We start from the raw sequence: 21,235 nt of genomic DNA on the forward strand, positions 1-21,235 counted from the left end.
GCGCTAAATCTTCCCGAGCTAATCCTCCACACCCTTCACCGAAGGCCGCAAGAGTTAAAGCAAACTTAACATCCATCAGCTTCAGGAAAGAAAAAAAAAAAAGCTTAATCTGTGGAAAAACTGCTTTCTCCACGTGAGTAACCTCTGTATCCCCTGACTGCTGCCGCTTCATACTGGAGAGCCCGGTTCTGAGAGAACCCACGCCCAAACAGATCAAGGGGCGGAAAGTTTGCGGGGTGGAGGCAGGGCCAAAATCAGGTTTTTCAAGGATGTATGCCAATGTACCTCAAACGTGAACTGGCATTCGTCTAATTAGATTTTTATTGGCGTTTTGGGGGGGGCAAGCTTACGGACAGGCGAAACCCTACAGGCAGGCTCTGGTGGATCAAATTTCGGGAGGCGTGGGGGGAAGCAGATTTAGGTTGCGCACTTAGTTGTCCAGCGATCAATTAGCAACCTCCTCACATTTCCTAATTTTCTTTAGCCTCTGCAGTGGTCTCCCCCCCCGTAACATTTTGTCTCTGGGGGACAAAGGAACATATTGACTTGCTCGGGCAGTTGAATAGACTCCACGCAGGGTCCTGAGTCAGACCGCCCTGCAACGTCAGACCACATGACCCGAGTCATCTGGAGCCCATTATCAGCCATTAGGCCCGAGAGCCTCTCCCCGCTCCCACGGGCAGGGTTAAAGGTCAATACTGTTTTAATGTCCGAGCGCACGGCACCCTAACTGTTCAGAGAATCACACACAACGCTTCTGTCTAATTTCCGCTGAATCCTCCAGCTGTGATTTAAACAGGGTTTCACTAAAACGAGGGTCACGACAACGACCTTCCAGCCATCTGGATGCACCCCGCTTTCTACCTCAGACTTCAGCTTTGGAAGGTTGCTTAAAATCAGGTGTCAGCCAGAACATCAGTTACAAGCCCCGCCCACGTTTCCCAAAGGTTAAGATGCACTTACTCAAAATGTTGCTTAATTTGGTTCTCTTCGGCGTACTTGGAGATCCCATTGATGAATAAAGTGCGCTTCACCTACAGGGGGAGGGAGAAACAAAGACTTTACTGCCGAAAACAACATCATTTTGGGTCGCCTATGTACAGCATTCAAGCTTTTAAAAAGAAAAATAGGAGTCTGTGGAGCTAAAAAAAACAAAAAAAAAAAAAAACTATTAGGCCTCGCCCATAACAGCTGCAGCTTCATTATTTAGTATATCTGTTGTTCAGAAATATCCATACACTCCTGTACAATATCCTATCCATTTTGCAAAACTGCACATATCTGTGCATACACATCATGGCATCTGCTGATAAATCCCACTTCAAATTAAAAGCAGATGCACATGCGTCCAAGTACATACAAAATACAAAAAGGCTCAGAAACAGTTCATATCGATATGAGGCTCATTGAGTGTGTCAAAATGGGTGTGTACAAGCTTTCGACTCAAATCTGATTCATACGGTCCCATTGGTCCCCTCGTTTATCCTCAGTGTTGGCTAGGACCCTAATTAAAGCCTCCTTGTTTTCGGGGGAGAAACACCAACACTGAACTGATGAGGAGTCACAGAGGTCAGAGAGGGGACTCTCTGCAGCGCTGGCTAATCAACTCCTCCAAGAGTAAAAAACTACTTAAAAAATACTGGAAATACGACCTGGGATCTAAGCGTGCCACAGCTAAGACATGCAGGGCTGCAGCGATCTGAAGAGGCCCCTCCCTGCTCTGAGAGGGGCGTGGCTTTGGGTTGGCCCCTCCCTGCTCTGAGAGGGGCGTGGCTTTGGGTTGGCCCCTCCCTGCTCTGAGAGGGGCGTGGCTTTGGGATGGCCCCTCCCTGCTCTGAGAGGGGCGTGGCTTTGGGTTGGCCCCTCCCTGATCTGAGAGGGGCGTGGCTTTGGGTTGGCCCCTTCCTGCTCTGAACGGGTCAGTCATGGCTTGGCTCAGCCCTGCTATGTGAGGTGTGTGGCTCGCCTCCTACTGGCTCTGAGTGGGGCGAGGCTTTGTGATAGCCCCGCCCTGTTCTTAGCGGGTTATATCTCGGCGTGGCCCCGCCCTACTCTGCGAGGAGGACACGCTCACCAGGTCGTCCTCTTTGTAGTGCATTTTTGAGGTGTGTCTCCTCATGCTGTAGACGGTCAGTAACAGGTAGATGAACGCGAAGGTGGTGTGCAGCCACAGCAGGTTGTCTCTGTGGGAGAACAATGAGGAACTTACAGCAGACAGACTAAATCTCTGCATTATATGCACATGTCAACTGCTATCAATTCACACCCATTATGGTTCAAGATTTGCTCAGTTAAATAAGTGGTTATGTTCTGATTGATGGTAATGTGGCAGCAACAGGATGTGAAGTTAACTTACCCAGATTTCAGGTTGGCTATAGTGGTTCTCCCAAAGCTGTATGCATTATTTTCTGGTGTGAGAGAAAGAAAGAGAGAAAGAGAAAGAGAGAAACAGAGAGGAAGACAGAAAGAGAAAAAGAAAGAGAAAGAAAAGGAGAGAGATTTAACTCAATGACCTGATTCTGAATCATATTTCACATAAAACTGGTCTATTAAATCATGCCCAATCACATTAACTCTCTGTAGCCAATCACAGCTACACCAGCACCGATCTAGAACCTTCCAGCCAAGGGGAGCAGCAGCAGCCTGTGCAGACAAATAACCGCGGTAACGGTGATGTCATAATGCACATCTGCAGCACGGCTATAAAGGTGAGCGAACCATACTGCATCAAATACAAACCTCCAAACTCTTCAGATCCCAGGAAAACCCTGGGAATGAACAACGGGACAAACAGAAACTGAACAAAAGACAAATTTTGTTCTGAGTTTTGGCATAACATAGATGTCTTATAAAATTATCAGTCCCTTTACTGGAAGCTAAAGGACATTTGGTAAAAGGTTGGGGCGGGGGGGGGGGGGTTTGGGCAGGGTGCACTTTGGCTGCCAGGAACAGGGAAATGAAGCGCACGCTTCCACACGGGCTCTATTGATTGGGTGCATGTGACTGAGAGAGGAGGGCACTCAAGCAGAACACTGGCTCCTCTTAGCCCCTTTGGAGATGTCAAATCAGGCCAGTCCTCGCCCATTTAGGGGGTGTTCTGTTTAAGGCTTCATAACTCCAGAAGTGAGCATCACAGAAACTCGGAAAATGGCTTAAAAGAAGCAAGACACTCATACCATTTACAATACTAACTTATAGTTATACTGCCTTATAGTCATAATTGAGGTAGAAATAAAGCGCCACAATTGTCATGTATAGTTCTACCTGAAATTGTCTTGGAGAACATACAAAAATGAAGTTGTTTTCCTTCAGTTTGAAATTAAAACCTGAGAGATCACACACATATAACAGGTAAAACTATACAGACCTATAGTGCTCAGTGCCAAAGCCCGTGATCATTAAGTAACCAATAGGGTGTATTCACCAAGAGCGCCATCGTGTACAGCCTTAAGTTCACAACTGAATTGGGTCCACAGCATGGCTAGTTTATTTCATTATTCACTTTAAGCGGCTTACTACTCTGTCAATCCGAATGATCACAGTGGGATGCTATAAGCGGCAAGAGGCTACCCTATAGACATTTCCAGCGCGGCATGCCGCATTGTCCCAATCCCTGAACCAAACCCAGGACACGGCAAAGCAAGTTTAAAATAAAGGGGCACAGCATGCAAGAGAACACAAACTCCTCGAGCGTTGAGGCTGTTCTCACACGAGGCCACACTAATGCCTCAAACATGCGGAAAGCAATCCGGTGTGGAATTCAAACACGTCCAAACTCACGGCCTTGGGAGTGATTACATTACCAGCAGGGGATGCCAAGAAAAAAAATGGAGGGATGCCAAGGGGTGGGGAAATAAGGAAAATTTCCAGCAGAGGTCACGATCGGGCAGGGAACGACCCGGTAGCCAGGTGCGTTATGGGAAATGAAGGCGCAGGGACATTTAATAAAATGTCTTCCTCAGAATATTTCACTACCCCTCCCAACCCACCCACCCACACAGTAATCTCTTCCTCGTAAAGGTGTGTAACTAAGAGGAGGAACAAACAAAATGCCGTGTATAAACAGCAAGCAGCATTATGCAAGTGTGACGCATCTCTAAAAGATGACACAGGTAACAGAAAACACTGTCTCTGGTACACAGCACATCAGCTCACACCTTCACTCAGAAACACAGCACATCTGCTCACACCTTCACTCAGAAACACAGCACATCTGCTCACACCTTCACTCAGAAACACAGCACATCTGCTCACACCTTTACCCAGAAACACAGCACATCTGCTCACACCTTCACTCAGAAACACAGCACATCTGCTCACACCTTCACTCAGAAACACAGCACATCAGCTCACACCTTCACTCAGAAACACAGCACATCTGCTCACACCTTCACTCAGAAACACAGCACATCAGCTCACACCTTCACTCAGAAACACAGCACATCTGCTCACACCTTCACTCAGAAACACAGCACATCAGCTCACACCCTCACTCAGAAACACAGCACATCTGCTCACACCTTCACTCAGAAACACAGCACATCTGCTCACACCTTCACTCAGAAACACAGCACATCTGCTCACACCTTCACTCAGAAACACAGCACATCTGCTCACACCCTCACTCAGAAACACAGCACATCCGCTCACACCTTCACTCAGAAACACAGCACATCCGCTCACACCTTCACTCAGAAACACAGCACATCTGCTCACACCTTCACTCAGAAACACAGCACATCTGCTCACACCTTCACTCAGAAACACAGCACATCTGCTCACACCTTCATGCAGACAGTAAAGCACTCAGAAGCCAGCGCTGCGCTACTCTTGACTCTGGACTGGATGCTCTTGACAGGGGCACAAAAGCTGACGTCAGGGGCTAGGACTCTCTTGTTGGAAAGATGGTGGAGAACACACACACACACACACACACACACACACACACACACACACACACACACGCACACGCACACACACACACACACACACACACACACACACACACACTCACCCAGCAGATTTCCGGAGAAGTTGACGGGCAGGACGATCCCCACGGAGAGCACGCCCACCACCACCAGCAGGCCGATGATGTGGCGCTGGAAGGACAGGTAGTGCACAGCGTCCTCCCCACACTTCTCCCGAATCTCCTCATCCCTGCAGGAACATTACGCTAACGTTACGCTAACATTAACCTAACCCTCCCCACACTTCTCCCGAATCTCCTCATCCCTGCAGGAACGTTACGCTAACGTTACACTAACATTAACCTAACCCTCCCCACACTTCTCCCGAATCTCCACATCCCTGCAGGAACGTTACGCTAACGTTACGCTAACATTAACCTAACCGTCCCCACACTTCTCCCAAATGTCTTCATCCCTGCACAAACATTATACTAATATTACGCTAACATTTATCCCCTGAATCAGATTTCAAAGGCCCTGATCATAAGGGAAAAGTCAAAACACAGTGCCAGTTTAATCTACACCTCCACCTGTGACACACAGAGCGATACGATACCCTGTCAAAACCAAGGGGTCGTGACCCCAAAACCCACCACCCAGGGCACGAGCCTGACTCACTTTATCCTGAAGATCGCCGTCAACCAGGAACAGAAGCCCTGCGACAAAGAAACAGAGAGCGGTTTCAGTCGAGCTGATAAGAGACCAGCCTTTCCGTGTCGCGTTATTTATAAAACGCGTACAGGTGAGGGTGACAGTTCATTCCTGCACACGGCACATGTCAAACTGAACGCTATCCTACAATCGGGTTTTCCCCATCAGCGTTAGCCTCAGAGACACAACAGTGTGATGTCACCAAGAAGGTACTCTCCGTGAAGGAATGTGGGAGTCATTGTGACATCACTGGTGGACAGGCATGTGGCAACTCAGCCACTCCCCCTGTCAGACACATGCCATGTATCCAGTAAGTCACATGACATTCTGCCACTTCTGTTACATTCCTTCAGTCCCACAGGATGGCAGTATAATCTAATGGCCAGGGCTGCCCAACCCCGATCCCAACAACCTACCATCCAGCAGGTTTTCACTCCAACCCTAACAAAGCACACCTCATTCAACAGCTAGAAATCTCATTGAGCTACTAATTAATAGAATCAGGAGGAGTGAATTAGGTTTGAAATGAAAACCTATAGGATGGTAGATTGCCAGGGTTGGGCAGCTCTCGGTTAGGCTATGGAGTTTTATCTCAGGGGCTGCCGGTTCAACACCTAGGTGGGGCACTACCTGTGTACCTATGAACAAGGTATTTCACTGAATTGCTCCAGCAAATATCCAGGTGTTGGACTGTATACAGGGATATATATTTAACCTGTGTAAATCACTCTGGATAAAGGGATTCGCTAAGCAAAGAAATGATGCTAAATGAAAATTACTCATCACGTGCAACCTGGTCACATGCAGCCACTTTTGGTTGACAGTCAGGTTTATTGACGCATATCAGGTTGCAGCCATTCCACAGAAACCGGTCTATTAAAAGAAAACCTTCTGCCCTATTGCCTAGAAACCCAAGGGTGTTTTCTGGTCATGTCTGTAGTTGGTCCGTGAGTTCTCAAAAATGCACTCTGCTGCAAGCAGCCTGCGTTGTGGGCTACCCAGCACTTAAAAACTGCCGATGCAAAGCGATTTCTTGAGCATAACAAGAAGACGAACCAACAGTTTCCCTTCAAATTCCTTGTAGACCAAAGTTCACTAACATATTGTAGTTCATTCCTATACAGAGGACTGGACTGCTTCTAGCAACACTGATGCAGTGTTCTGTTACAGGTCAGGCTGGGTTTGTGAGATTGTGATTCATCATCACAAGCAACTGACCACTGGTTTAGTAGCAAAGCCAATCCATGGATGTTACTTGGACTTATTAGGATCAGATTGTAGCCTGGTCGGGCGCTGAGCACTGTAAGGTTCTGAGCAGTCTGAACACACTCATAATGCCCTTAGGCTAGGTTAATTGGCAACCTGAACATACTCATAATGACCTAAAGCTAGGTTATGGGCAGCCTCATCAGGCTTATAGTGCCATCAGCTTATGCACAAAGTAGTCAGGCTCATAGTGCCATAAGACAAGCTTACGATCAACCTGGTCAGACTCAAAGTACTGAAAGGTTATGAGCCTGACAAGCGAGGCTAAAAACAGCCATCTAAGGATTATGCTGTTTAAGGAGTTCTAGCTCCTCAGCGCTGGTTTGGAAACCGGTCTGGTTTCTGTTCCACTTCTGTTCTACCATCACGCATACAGAGCACTGTGGGTCAAACAGAGCGGAAACGTGCAGTGCAGTGCGATGCCCTTTTACGTAAACAATCTACGCATATTCACACAGGGAGCCTTTGGGCCAAACCTCTGCCACCTCAGCAGTGACTCAGCGTGTTTCTCTGCCTCTCTGTACATCTGCATTACATTACAGGCATTTAGCAGACGCTCTTATCCAGAGCGACGTACAACAAGTAGTCACTCCGTTTCCCAGAATCCCCTGCTGCCGATCACCCGAGGCTCCACTCGGACAGAACCCTCAGAGGTTTATGGTACCGTGAGCCTGACCAGGTTGGCACTCTGACACAAGACCAGTCCGCTTAAATTTCTGGAACATGCTCTGTAGGTGGGGCTCCAACCAGAGGCGGAGATTCAGACCAACCCAACCACTTACCTGAACAAATAAGATAACGTGGGCTAAAATGTGCAGGCCTGCAGGAAATAATTCTCACAAAGAATGTTCTAGAAAGAGCGAGCTCTCCGGGGGTGGAGAATACTGAGATGGCCTAACAGAAGCACGAGAGTATGAACGTACGCAAATGTTTTTCTAAATGATATTGTATTCGTTCTTCTGTTTATTCTACAATGACGTGCATGTACACGCAAACATCTGCAATATGCAACCTTCAGTTTTGCTTTTTTTGTAACGCGAGCGGCTTCGGCCGGAACGGCAGCAGCGCGGAGCCGGAGGAACTCACGTAGTCTCTCTGCTCGAAGTCCACGGAACTGGAGACGGAGGTGAGGCGCTCGTAGCGCTCCGGCGTGTCGGAGTGCATCACCGACGCCACGCTGGAAACCAGAGCACAGTGGAGTTAGCTCCGCCCACCACAGGAGGGAGGGGAGGGGCCTGAGGGTACATCTATCACTGCTGAGATTAAGGTTGCGGGGGGGGGGGTCATTCCATTTCAATTTTAGCCAAATTGTTTAGGCAGTTAACTAAAATTCAATTCATTAATTGAAAAAATTCCACTTAATGAATGACTAAATATCCCAAAGGGACTGGATTGAAATGGCCTAGACCCCAAACCCCGATCGAGACGTCTCAAGAGTCGAGGCCAACTAGGAGGCACTGAAATGGCGTGCAGAGCCGAGAGTCAGCTCACAGAAGCGAAGAGCTGTGGCCACACCCTCCCCGGGAATGAGACAGGAACAGGATGGAGGGGGGGGAGACCTGGCTCCTTCAGCGGGGATTCATGCCTCCTCCTCCCTTCACCGGTGAGCTCACTCAAGGCCTGCACGGAAGCATTTCATGCGGTTTTAGCGGACTATGATCGTACGCTCTCTCCGAACGCCGCTGGAGCCTGAGAGGGTCCTCCTGCCGCCACAGGCCACCGCGAGAGAAGCGATCGCGCTCCCCGTCACCGCTCGACGGGCCGGGGCTCCGGAAAAGACGCGGTGTTAGTCGTGATTAGACATGCCCAACACCACCCGACGGACACTACCCACCAACCAGAAGGCAGCAGAGTCGAGAGTCATACTCAGAGAGCAGCACAGTGCTAATGAACACCCGACATATGTAATTTACAAGCCTGTGACTCGATGTTTTGAGCGCGGGCCATTTGCACCCCCACCGAAACGGTCGGACCGTACCGTGGGGAAGGGGGGCGGGGGGGAATGAAAGATGGTCAATTGCATTGCACTACTGAGTATGACACAGGACCTACTGAACCTAAAGTCCAAGGGGACGGCTAAATCACTGGACTACATTACCCAGAGCTCCTCAGGATCAGCTGCATCATCTGTGCTGGGCGGGGCTTGCGCTGATGTGGATCACACCAGAGCATCACCCTTTGCAGCTACTTAACCACCACAGAGGTAGTGCTTACAGCAGGGGCATCAAACTCCAGTACCAGAGGGCTGCTGTGTCAGTAGGTTTTTGTGGTTTCAACCAGCAGCCAATGCAGGCCTTGGAAACGAGGGCAGCTGAGGGGACCACAAGCGTGTGGGGGCCACAAGTGCGTGATGCTCCGACTGGGAAAGGGTCCAGAAACCCACCCAGTGGAAGCTGCGGCCCTCCAGGGGACTGAGCCTGACGCCCCTCCTTCGCAGCGACTCGCCCGCGGATCCTGAGGGAGCTCGAGTCAGGCAGTCCGCACCGACACCGATTACAGAAGCCCAGAACCTGGGACCCTTTACCTGTCTACATAGGCCTCCTGCCTCACAGGGTCATTCGGTGAGCTCACACAGGCAAAAAATTGCATGCTTGTCGAGAGATCGAACGCAGGGGTTAGAGCGAAGGCACGGAGGCCTTTCTCAGCCAAACCAGGAGCAGGACAGACCGTTAAAACCAGAGACAGGAACACAGAAAACTCGGACGCACGGGCGGCGAGGTGACGGGCCGGAGGAGAGACCGCCGTTCAGACAGAGGAGACAGCAGAAGTGAGCGTCAGAACCCCAGAACCCACACCGACCAGGTCGAGATAGAGACAGGGGAGGAGAGGGTTAATTCACTGCAAAAGGACTCAGGCACAGAAATGAGAGAGAGAGAGAGAGAGAGAGAGAGAGAGAGAGAGAGAAGCAGGAAGCTGCCGGTACACAAAAAGAGAACATACTATTCTCGCTCTTCAAGGCCGCTGAACCGTCCCTTGTGTCTTCATGGGGGAAAAACAGAAAGGGGGAAAGACATGAGCTTGGCATGAGCAGCAGGGTGGGTGGGGGGTTGGGGAAGGGAGCAGGATTGGGTGGGGGGAGGGATGTTAAGGCCTGCAGTTTCTAGCCCAACTCTCAAACTGGTTCAAGGCGGAAAGGCTCAAAATTACCCACAGCTGAAAAAATGGACAGGACCTAATGGTTAGACGGTGGACATTGTTCACCAATTTCAACACTTAGTTTGCAACCATTTTTCTCACACAGCCATGAGCTGCAAACTGGAAAACAATGCATTAACAGGACTAACAAACATCAGGCAGAACACAACACACACATGACGCATTTAGAGCTGCGGACAATATACCTTTGTTTTCATAACTGCTTTTCCCCAGCAGACTTTCATTCCAACAGAACTCTTGCTTATTTGGAAACAAAGGTCACACACCGAGCACAGACACGCTAAACACAAACACTCAGAGCACAGACATACTGAACACAAACACTCTGAGTACAGACACAGACACACTCAACATAGACACACTCAGCACAGACGTACAGACACACAAACACAATGAGCACATGCCACACTGAGCACAGAGTACAGAGTGCAGACACACTGAACACAGACACAGTGACAGACCAGGATCAGCTGCCACAACCCCCCCAGCAGCTGGTCAGCTGAAAAAGGCCAGAAGTGACCCAGGGTCACGGTTTTGGGTTTTGGGGTTGGGAGAAAATGCGAGCGTACCCTGAACTGACAGTGAGCACAGCTGTGGACCCGTCCCATCCCGTGGGTGCTGCAGTGACAGCCCTGAACCGGGGGGGGGGAGCGGGGGCGGGGAGAGAAACAAAGCGCTCTCAGATTTCCACCCCCCTGCCCCTCCGCCCTGGTCAGAGACAATAGCAGGAGGAAGAGCCGGCTGTCACAGGGGGGAGGGGGACAGAAAGTGTCCCGTCATCCACACACAGCCGAGAGGCAGCCAGGCAGCTGTTTCTCCTACCCTCCACCCTTCCCTCTCTCTCTCTCCTACCCTCCATCCTTCCCACCCGCTCTCCCTCTCTCTCTGCTCTCAACCCGTAACATGCTGAGCAAAAACAGAAAGTGTGGGACAAGAAAGGGGCAGAAAAAGAGGATGGTGACCACACACACACACACACACACTCACATGTGCGCATACACACACACACGCGCACACGCGCAAACCCACGGGGACATGAGCACACTCAACCCACAGCGGAAGTAGAGGAAGGCACAAGGTGCTCTAATGGGGGGTCAACAGTGTTCTTGTGACCGTTCTCGCTCGGTCAAAAAAAACGCAGCCTTTGGTCGCTGTTAAACGGTCACTGGAAGTCACTGTGTCACTGTGAGTCAAGCGCCATCTCACTTCTCCAGAGGTCTTTTTTCCATGTGACTCTGGATTTCAAAATCAATCGCTCATTCAAAAACAGCTTACTGCTCACGGTATCTCAGCATTTCAGTCTGCCGTTTGTCCTGGACAGGTCTGCACACTGCTAAAGCACGTTTGGGCACCTTGCTTTAGTGACAAGCAGGGGAAGGTCTACACCGAAAACACGAAGGGGTCAGGGTGTTAATCATTTAGTATTTAAATTAAAGGTTTGTGTGAGAGGGTTTTTCTCTTCGAAGCCACTTCTAAAAAGTCCACTTTCATCGAGGCCAATGAAATGCACCGGCTCAATCGAGTAACCTTCAGCGTTGAGCCTGCACATTTAACTTGCCTGGCATGCTAAACGGAAAAGCACTTAAAGACGGATCACGTTTTGTCTTCTTCAAGGTCGAGAAAGAGGAGAGAGAACAGCAGCAAACGTGAAGAAGAGCACCTCTATGGCAGACCCCTGGCACTTAATGAGGGGAATATATATATTTTTTTTTTTAGTTTTTAAAAGGCATAATGGATTCATGAAACAGATGGCTGTTTATCTGACGCTTGATCTTCGGCTTGCCTGGCCGAGTAGCGAGCTGAAAGGGGGGGGATGGGGGAACGCAGCGTCGTTCATCATTGGCGAGACAAGCAGCCCAGTGATGGAATGATAAGGCTCTGCAAACCCAAACACACGGTACTGCTGACCGCCTGATTCCACCCAATCCTGAGCTCCTTTGGACGGCTAAAACATTTTTGGATTGGTTCAGACAACTTAATGACCGACAGCTCACTATAGCACCTCCCACTGTGGGGTTCATGAAGCCTCGCTGTGCCACTGCCAGTATGACACAGGAACACAGCAGACTACCCTAGAGGTTCGACTATTAGGATCCTTCCATTTTACAAATACAGGTGGTTCTGGTCAGAAAATGTCAGAGTTTTCAGCAATTCAAACATCCATTTTGTAATGTTCAGAACATGCATGAAGCTGGAATGTTCTGAACATCTGGTTAGTCAACAGAAATGAGCGAGGACCTGTCGCAGCACAAAAAACAAACACTCAAGTGCCCCAGGAAACTAGCGGGCCGTTCGAATGGTGCCCTAGAACAGAACACCTAAGCGACTTGCGGAATAAACGAAGCAAAGAGACCATTACGCAATGCGGGTCAGAGTGCGCATTGCTATGGAGATAAACACCGCCCTGCTGGACTCCAGTGGAGGCCCTACAGCCTTGGACAGCTGACCCCGTCAGTGACCTGCTTTTCCTGGGAACGCATCCAACGCTGAAGCAGCTGATTAGCGCTGCGGCCTACTGCGTCTACGCGAAATCCGCCAGGGAACGTCAGCCGCTGGCCGGGACCGCTAGGAAATCCCCTCCTGCCTTTCATCTCCCAGCGACTGAAAAAGGTCTGGCCCTAATGAGCAGATAGACCCTTCCTGACATCCGTCTGCCCTCCTGCTTTACTATTCCCTCGCAATTAAAAGTAGAGCCGAAATGGAGGAGAAACGCAGAGCCGCGGCCATTAACCGCACAGAAAGCAATGCTGGGGTGAGCGACCCAGCAGCCCGATGTGAACATGTCCGCGGAAATCACGGATCGATGCCTCGACAACAGAAACGCATTTCATCCCCGCTCCACAAATATAGCTCAGCGTGGTTTCGTGGTCTATGGGGGGGTCTGTGGGGAGGGGGTTTAAATGGTGGGGGAGGACAGAGACATCCAATTATGGATCTTTTGATGTAACCCACTTTTCGCATGAAAAGACAGAGCCAGCGGGGATCCACATCACCATCCCCCCCCCGTCCCCCCGTCTTTATCCAGTGAAGCTGGACACCCCAGCAAGGAACTGCAGAGGCAGTAACAGCCAATCATGATGAGCCACAGGCAATGACAGCCAATCACAACAAACCAGCCCAGCAGTGGGGGGGGAGGGGCTTCTCAGACAAACAGCCTCATGTAGGGCTGGGTTAGCTCTTGCTTTCAAACTGACAACAATACAGTTACTGTACTGACAGTATAGGGGGTGGGGCAGCTTTCTGAAAGTGGGGATCCTAGAGAGCAAAGGGAGAAACTGTACAGAATAAGAATATTGCTTACTTAATTCAAACGGCACGGGAAAATATTATTAATTCAGTCAATTCACATTTTTGGCAATCCCTGGCATAGGAACAAAAGGGTGTCGTTGAAGGAACAGAAAATTGGTTATATTTAATGAAATACATTATACCTCTTAGGATTCCTGAGAAATTTAATAAAATATATATATCAATTTTCATCAATTAATTTCATTCTTTTGTACGGTCTGGCCAATAAAACGTTTTTCAGGGAGAACAGCACAAGCGATGCATGAGAGAGAACTCTTCCTGCAGAGGCTCTCTCTCACGGTCCTCTCTCATGGTTGCCCTTCGATGTGGAGACGAGCAGGAAGTGTCCTGGGCTAAGCACAGCGTCCTCCCTAAACCTCTCCATCAACCAGAGGAGCAGGTCTGAAGCCCACCTTTCTCTCCACACAGGATTCGTAAGAACGTTTTTTTAGATTTAGATTTCACCGGAACTGAACACACTGATGCATTTCAGACGGCTATGTGATGCAGGTCTTTTTGGTCATGTGCTCATTAGTCGCTCCCCCTCCCCCCCCCCTCACCTGTCGGCGTCGGTCACCAGTGCCAGGCGGCCATAGTCCCAGGCCACCTTCCGCAGGATGGAGAACACAAACAGCAGCACCTGTGGGGACGCACAGACGCAAAGAGGACGCGTCATTCGGGGCACACGGGGGGGGCACGTTAACTAAACAGGCATCAAAAATTCCAGGAAAGTCCAGGAAAAGCTAACTGACATATATTCCATACTTTTAGGCTAGAATTCCTGTATTTCATCCAAATATGCCATACAGCTCAAAAATATTTTTCCAACAAAACATTCAAAAACTGTACTTCATACAGGCAAATCCTGGGCTGACAGGTATGTGTAGCTATACGTCAATGCCCTTTCACTCATACACGACGTGAGGTCACAGCACGATGTTTCATATGGGAAGAGCGTTGTGTTTCTCTTTCCTGTAAGTCTTTCCCTCAATGTCTTAATCCAGGACCAGGCTAGATCCGTTTCTGGTTTTTGTTTCCACCAACTACCCCGGCTCAATCGGCTAATCATCCACAGACAGCAGCGCCAGTGTTCACTTGCACATTCGCCCACAGTAAGGCATTTCATTTATGGGCACATGAGCAGTCTTCAGCTGTCATGCATAAGCTTATCCGTGAATGCTGGTAAAATGTCAGGGTCACACAAACGATTCTGCCAAATTAAATCATTAAGGGCCAAAGCCTGAATGAAATCAAGAAACTGGTATCCGGGAATGGAGTTCCCCACCCCTGACATCGAGATTTTCAGCACATTCAAAAATCAGGATCTGACATTTTTTTCTCTCTCCACACTAAACCTATGCAAGGACCACAAAACTACCCATAAATAAATGCATCTGCTAAAACAAGCTCGTGACACAGAGGCTGCAGGTCCAAATCCGGGGTGGTGACACCGCAGCTCCCAATATCAACCCTTGGAAGAGCGGGTTTTAGCAATAGCTTGCAAAATTCTACGTCAGTGTTCTAGAACTCAATTGCCTTCAATTACCTGTAGTGACTGTTACATCAGCATTAGAATGTTACAAGGCATTCTAATCACATATTTGTGACATCACACCTAAACGGGTCAAATCTGAGGGCAGAACATTCTAATCGCATATTTGTGATATCACACCTTAAAGGGATAAATATGAGGGCTCCAAATCTGACAGGCTTATCGGCTACGCCCACCGTTCTCAGCACTCCCCCCACCCCACTACACTCCCTTCCTGTGCTCGCTGTGTAGCGGTCGTCGCAACCTCCATCTTCGATTTGGGAGAGAGCGAACGAGCGCGTGCCCCTCCTCTCCCAACACCAGGTCACTCAGTGAGGGTGACGAGCACCGCGCGCGGCCAATGAGGACCGCGAGCACCGCGGCACAGCGTCTGCCAGCGTCCGTCAGGCGCTCAAAACGAGGAACGCAACGCCGCTCCTCCTCCACAACAGAGTCCGCCAGCTCGCGCTTGGCTAGCGGAAACGAAAAACCCCGTCTCGGGTGTCACTCCAGAACATTCCATAAATGCTTAAACTGGTGACTACATAAAACAGGTTTCAGGTCTGGTTACTGAGGTAGACCAGGCCCTGACTGAACACACAAGGCCTCTCATGCTCCCCAGGCCACTGGCAGACTACCTGTGCTCTGCAGACGGTGAGGCCCTGACCTTAAAAATACCCTTCCGGTGAGGCAACAAGATCACCCCACACCACTGAGTGATGGCTGAGACGAGACCTTCGGTATGAGTGCAACCAGAGCATGGCAGAGAAGGCACCATTACAGAACCACCAGTACCCTCCACTGTTGAACGCTGCCGCTTTTCCATTATTTTCACCCCTACCTGTGACTACGCATATGCGCTAGTTATGCTAATCACCCTCACTCATGAATTAAGCTGACCGGCAACTGAATTTTGGCTAACTTGATTAGCAAGCTAACATCAGCCGCTACACGAGAAACTGAGGGAAAGGGCGCGTGACGGTAGCCAACGCTAACGGTGCTACCGCCTGATGGGGTGTTGGCGGGGAGGACGGCGGGGTGACGGCGGGGCGTTACCAGGAAGCACATGAAGTCGAGGGCGAGGACGGTGGGCACGCCGCCGAAGGGCAGGCCCTGCAGGACGGTGCTGCGGATGCGGGCCTTGTAGCAGTAGTCCTTGGAGGAGGCGTTGGAGGCCTCGGCCCCGGCCACGGCCGTCGTCACCATCATCATGGCGAGCATCTTCACTGCCGCATCCTTCACACCTGAGAAGGGGGGGGGGGGGAGAAGAGAGAAGGGTCAGGGACATGGCCCAGCATGCTCTGCGGTCCGCACGCACTCTCCAAAAGACACATACTCTCCATGACACGCACTCACCCCACGTCACATGCATCTCCACACTCTCTCACTTTCTAATGAAACAATGGAATCGTCTATTTACCACGTCCTTTGGGAAGAATTCAGTACATGAAAACCATGAAAACATTTTGGGAAATTCCCGTGTATAGCAATTTTACTTCCGCAATAGACTTCAAAACTGTAAGAAATAGCTTTTATTCTCCTGGCTTTACGGGAACAGACTTTATGTGCATTGGCATTAAAAACCACCAACAGTACAGAGCACTGTGTGTGTGTGTGTGTGTGTGTGTACTTATGACGGCCTGTTCCACACGTTACCGATAGCGATCAAACAAATCAACTCTAAAACCAGAAGCGCATATTTAATCCTGCTGAGAAATTACTAACAACCATGAACTTTCAGGTAATCAGCAACTGAGCAAAAGGATGTGTGCATTTGTGCTGTGAAATCTTCATCAGCCATGCAGTCAGTCAGTCAGTCAGTGAATGCTGCACTGAGGGACTCCATTGTGCTGTGGCTGTGCGTCTTCAATTATGCAGAAGCAGGGCTCACTTTAACACAATGGGAAAATTAAATCCTCTGAGCTCCACAGCTCCTCTGGACCGCTCAGGACACCATGTTCCACAGTCCTGCCACAGTACCCGCCTGTCTGGGAAACCGGAGCCAGATGGGCCTTACGGAGCCAAAATGGCCACCCACTGCCACAGTACCTGACTCTGCCTGTCCGGCAAACCAGAGCCAGATGGGCCTTATGGAGCCAAAATGGCCACCCGCCGCCACAGTACCAAACGCTGAACCCCACTGAAGCCCCGTGCCACTGAACCCCACTGAATCCCCACATGGAAACCAGGCAACGGCAACGATACGCGGTAAAATCCCGTCACGTTTCGGTAAGAGCAGCAGGTTTGGACCCTGGGGAACCTCCACATGGGAGAAACCCCACACAGCAAACCCCAGACTGACATTCAGTTTTGCTGCAGTGAGTAGATTTCAGATTTAATTTAATATTCTCACATGAGGAAATGACCTGTCACAGCTCACAGTCAACATGTATAAACAGAGAGGGAGAATACACCCAGCCATTCCGTACGAAACGTCACCCTCCCCCCCAGCAGGCTGAGTGTGTCAGGACTACACAGAACACATTGTACACAAAGTCTCTACTACAGGATCACAAAATTCACAAATAACATGATCTGTGCTTGTTTAAATTTGCTTTCCTTTCTAAAAGCCAATGGGGTGGCTGTTGTGCTTGGATGAACTACCCCCAGGTAAACATTCAAACAGGACTACTTATTGATTTATTCTCGTGCCAGGTTTGGAAAAACTACGAATGATATTTCAGAGGCCGTGAGCGGGTCGAGAATTGTGCGAAAGAATCAGCATGTTTACATGTTTATTTATTATATTTTCTTCTCGCTAATTTTCCTCATTCATTCAATTACCAGCCATTTGTTGCATTTATCCATTTTAGCAATGTGAATAAGAATCCATCACTCCCGTGCGCATGAACTGAAAACACAATAAAAAAACGTGCCCGTGGTAATGCCACGGCTGTGATCCAGGTATTACGAACCCCAGCTGTGTTCCTCTCAGCGTTCCGCCTCTCCGGAGCAGGTACGGTCCCGTCCGGCGGTCAGGAGCTACGCCGCGGCGGGCGGTGAGTCACACCTGTACTCGCCCAACGAGCCCCGCCAATCGCGCGGCTCGGGCCCAAACGCACGCCCCGGGCCCAAAACGGCGTGGGGCTGTTTTGTGGGCAGCCAAGCCCTACAGGACTGGTACCGCTATTTTTTTTTTTTTTTTTACTGAGCAGATGAAGAGGGGTATGGAGGGAAGGAGGGTGGAGTGGCTGATTCACGTTTCGCAGGCGCTCTCTGCGCTACGTGGCGGTGTCCGTGGTAACCGGGAGAGGTGGGAGTGTTCTTACGCAGAGCGTCGGGCAGAAAGTCCCAGCGGGACCTGGGCAGCCGTGTGGGCACGAGCGTGCACGTGTGCGTGGACACGTGCACGTTTCAGTGTCTGTTTGTGTGTGTGTATGCACGTGCATGCGCCTGTGTGTGTGTACATCTAAATCAAGTGAAGCAGAACAACACAAACACTCCGAAGCCATGCTCTGTGAAAGCGCAGCGGACTGCGGGCTTAGGACTAAAGAGCCTCACACTGGCCCGTAGTCCCGCCCATCACTTAGGACCCCACACCAATTTAGGACTGTAGGCCTGCCAATCATTTATAACTCGAGCCACTGGTATAGGACTACAGGCCTGGCAATCATGCAGGGTCGCTGAACGCAGTCACTCATTAAAAGCAAAAGGTCGCTGCCGTTATGAATCCTCTCGCTCAGTCAGGATGAGCTCAGCAGCAATTTACCCACGCAGGTCATTCGGAGCCATCGTGTGGAAATTTGGCAAAAGAGGTGGAAGCAATTAAAGGTGTTCACAGAAGGGAATCGTGAAACCATTCCAGAACATTCCCAAATGGAATTTATGAAAGCATTCCAAACATTCCAAAATGGAGTTCAGTTACACTTCACCTCATGGTGATTTGGCAGACGGCTCTAGCTGAAGACAACCTGCTTTAAAACAGCGGTGAGCAGACACCTTCGGCGCAAGATACGGCTGCGATCAAGTCAAAGTGCCATTCTCGAGGTGCGTGACTCAAGACCTGGAAAAAAACAATGAGAGCATTTCAGAACATTCCAGAACGGTGCATCTCTCCTCCGATGCCAGTGCTCCAGCGGGAGACATGGCCTTCGTTTCCTTCCTCATAGCTCACCCTCCGCCCACGCCAAACGCAGCCGCCAGCTCTCACACGGCTTCTCAGGAAGCGAGGTGGACGGACACGTCCAGCCCGACGGCATTCTGCGCGAGCTGGGGGCGGGGCATCTGAGCTTCTGTGGCTAGCAGCCCGCAGCCCGCAGTTCAGCCATAGAGCGTACATAGGAACTGGAGAGGGCAGGAGGGGCCAGGCGGTACAGCCTAGGACGTAACAGGAATCAGCCTCTACTGCGCATGCTTGAGGGCAAATTGCGGACCACTGAATTGAATGAAGAAATCCAAGGTGATTTAATGACCAAAGAAAACCTCAGCGGTCAATTTTTTGCAATCATAAATTTCATTTTGGGCAGCAGTTTTTGAAATGATCGTTTCGGTCCAGAAGTCTTGGGAAAATATTTGCTAAAATGTGCATATTTCACAATCTGCTTTTCATACGAAACGTAACGGTCGTCAGTTGAGTTTCAAAACACCACGGAGGACATTTTATTTTGCCTTCAAAAGGCTGATGTTCCCCGTTCAGTTTCATGGGAGCCGCAGTGTTCTGCCCTCAACACGCACAGCACAGGCTCACTTCCGGGGCGTCACGAGCTTCGGTTAGCTGAAGGCGTGCCAGCCTGTGCAGTTAAACATGCACAGCACAGGCTCACTTCCGGGGCGTCACGAGCTTCGGTTAGCTGAAGGCGTGCCAGCCTGTGCAGTTAAACATGCACAGCACAGGCTCACTGCCGGGGCTTCACGAGCTTCGGTTAGCTGAAGGCGTGCCAGCCTGTGCAGTTAAACATGCACAGCACAGGCTCACTGCCGGGGCTTCACGAGCTTCGGTTAGCTGAAGGCGTGCCAGCCTGTGCAGTTAAACACGCGTGTCTGTGAGCTCAGCGGCAGCCTCAGGGGGCTTCACCTGGGCCGACACCGCGACAGCACCGTGCAACGGAAGGAAAGATCTCTCTCATTAATCCCACAGGATTACACCTGCGGAGGCAGTGAGTTCACACAGTGTGGGGGGGGGTGATAAGCTTAATGCGTTTAGAGAGAGGCGTCTGAATTGGGAGACAATTTTAGTGTATGGCTTTCACTGCACCCAGCACCTTCTGTACCGGGTTGAACCGGCAGGTGAGAGAACGGTACTGGAATCTCTGCCAGGAAAGCAGGGGTTCCTCTAACGAGAGAGGGAGGGGGGGGGGTGATGGGGCAGGGAGGGGGTAGGCAGGGAGCACAACCTTCCCAAAGCAGATGCCTCTCCGCTCCCCCCAGCCCCCCCGCTTTAAGCACCGCTGATGGAGGCCGCGTGGCCGGTCTTGTGAGACCCGCAAATTCAATTACGGCTCGCTCCCTGCCTGCCTCCTGCTGTTCTCCTGAAGACCGGAAGAACGACGCGTCTATACCCCCACCCTCCCCCCCCCGCCCCAAACCGACAGAGGGTGACATCATCGCAGGAGGGACCAACAAAAAGCGAATTGAGGCCACCATTCAAGGCCGTGCTGTTTGGCCCAAAATGGACACAGTATCGTACACAAGCGCAGCCAACCAACCACCGACAGCAGTGGCGCTCCCACCTGATTGGGTCCCACAAACCACACAAAGAAACTATGGGATATTTTCACCTGGATGGGCTGTGTAAACAGACTATGTGCTTTGCCAGTACACTGTCCTGTGCTGGCCCTGGTTCAGTTAGTGTGGAACACCTTAATGTGACATTAATATGAAATAGTGTAGCATAGCACAGTATTTGTGTCCATGAAATAAGTTACGAAAGATAATTTAAATGATCACTTCCAAGGTAAGTGCAGTTAAATTAACACTCTTATAGGTACATTCATAAAAAAAAACCTGTACAATACTTCCACAACAATGGCTATGTTAATGCAACAATGATTAGTGTTGAAACATTTCTATGTCAACCAAAAGTCCTCCTTTCTCTACTGAAAAGCATCACCACAGAAAATGACAGTCAAAAAATCACCAAAGAATGTGAAAGCAATCTGACCCAAACATGAACTACACGACAGAAACCTAGCAACAATTCACAATTTAGCAAAACTTGTACGGGCACAATAATTGAACTGCTTTTCAAAAAGCAGTCCAATTAGTCCTTATATTCATTCAAACCATGGGAACATGGTTTTCACACAGAACAGAGATATGCCAGAACATGTCTAAATAGGGTACAATAACCTGAAAAAACCTCAAAGATCACAAAGATTACACTTAAAGGGTAAGCACAATGTACCATAAAAAATGAAACGCAGCAGCCAAATGAAAG

At 50.0% G+C, this 21,235-nt stretch overlaps 1 protein-coding gene across 1 annotated transcript in view; it reads right to left on the minus strand.

The window, feature by feature from the left end:
* tmem63ba (transmembrane protein 63Ba) overlaps positions 1-21,235 on the minus strand; it is a 46,079-nt gene that overhangs the window by 17,757 nt on the left and 7,087 nt on the right. Inside the window, exons 2-11 of the mRNA XM_064318137.1 lie at positions 15,916-16,103; positions 13,889-13,968; positions 9,825-9,863; positions 9,409-9,474; positions 7,971-8,061; positions 5,586-5,623; positions 5,015-5,157; positions 2,357-2,408; positions 2,075-2,183; positions 964-1,034 (exon numbers count right to left, since the gene is read on the minus strand). Of these exons, the coding sequence (XP_064174207.1) occupies positions 964-1,034; positions 2,075-2,183; positions 2,357-2,408; positions 5,015-5,157; positions 5,586-5,623; positions 7,971-8,061; positions 9,409-9,474; positions 9,825-9,863; positions 13,889-13,968; positions 15,916-16,103 (877 nt within the window). The remainder of the gene's footprint in view (positions 1-963; positions 1,035-2,074; positions 2,184-2,356; positions 2,409-5,014; positions 5,158-5,585; positions 5,624-7,970; positions 8,062-9,408; positions 9,475-9,824; positions 9,864-13,888; positions 13,969-15,915; positions 16,104-21,235) is intronic.

The sequence above is a fragment of the Anguilla rostrata genome, chromosome 18 (genome assembly GCF_018555375.3).
Source record: "Anguilla rostrata isolate EN2019 chromosome 18, ASM1855537v3, whole genome shotgun sequence".
NCBI classification, from domain to species: domain Eukaryota; kingdom Metazoa; phylum Chordata; class Actinopteri; order Anguilliformes; family Anguillidae; genus Anguilla; species Anguilla rostrata.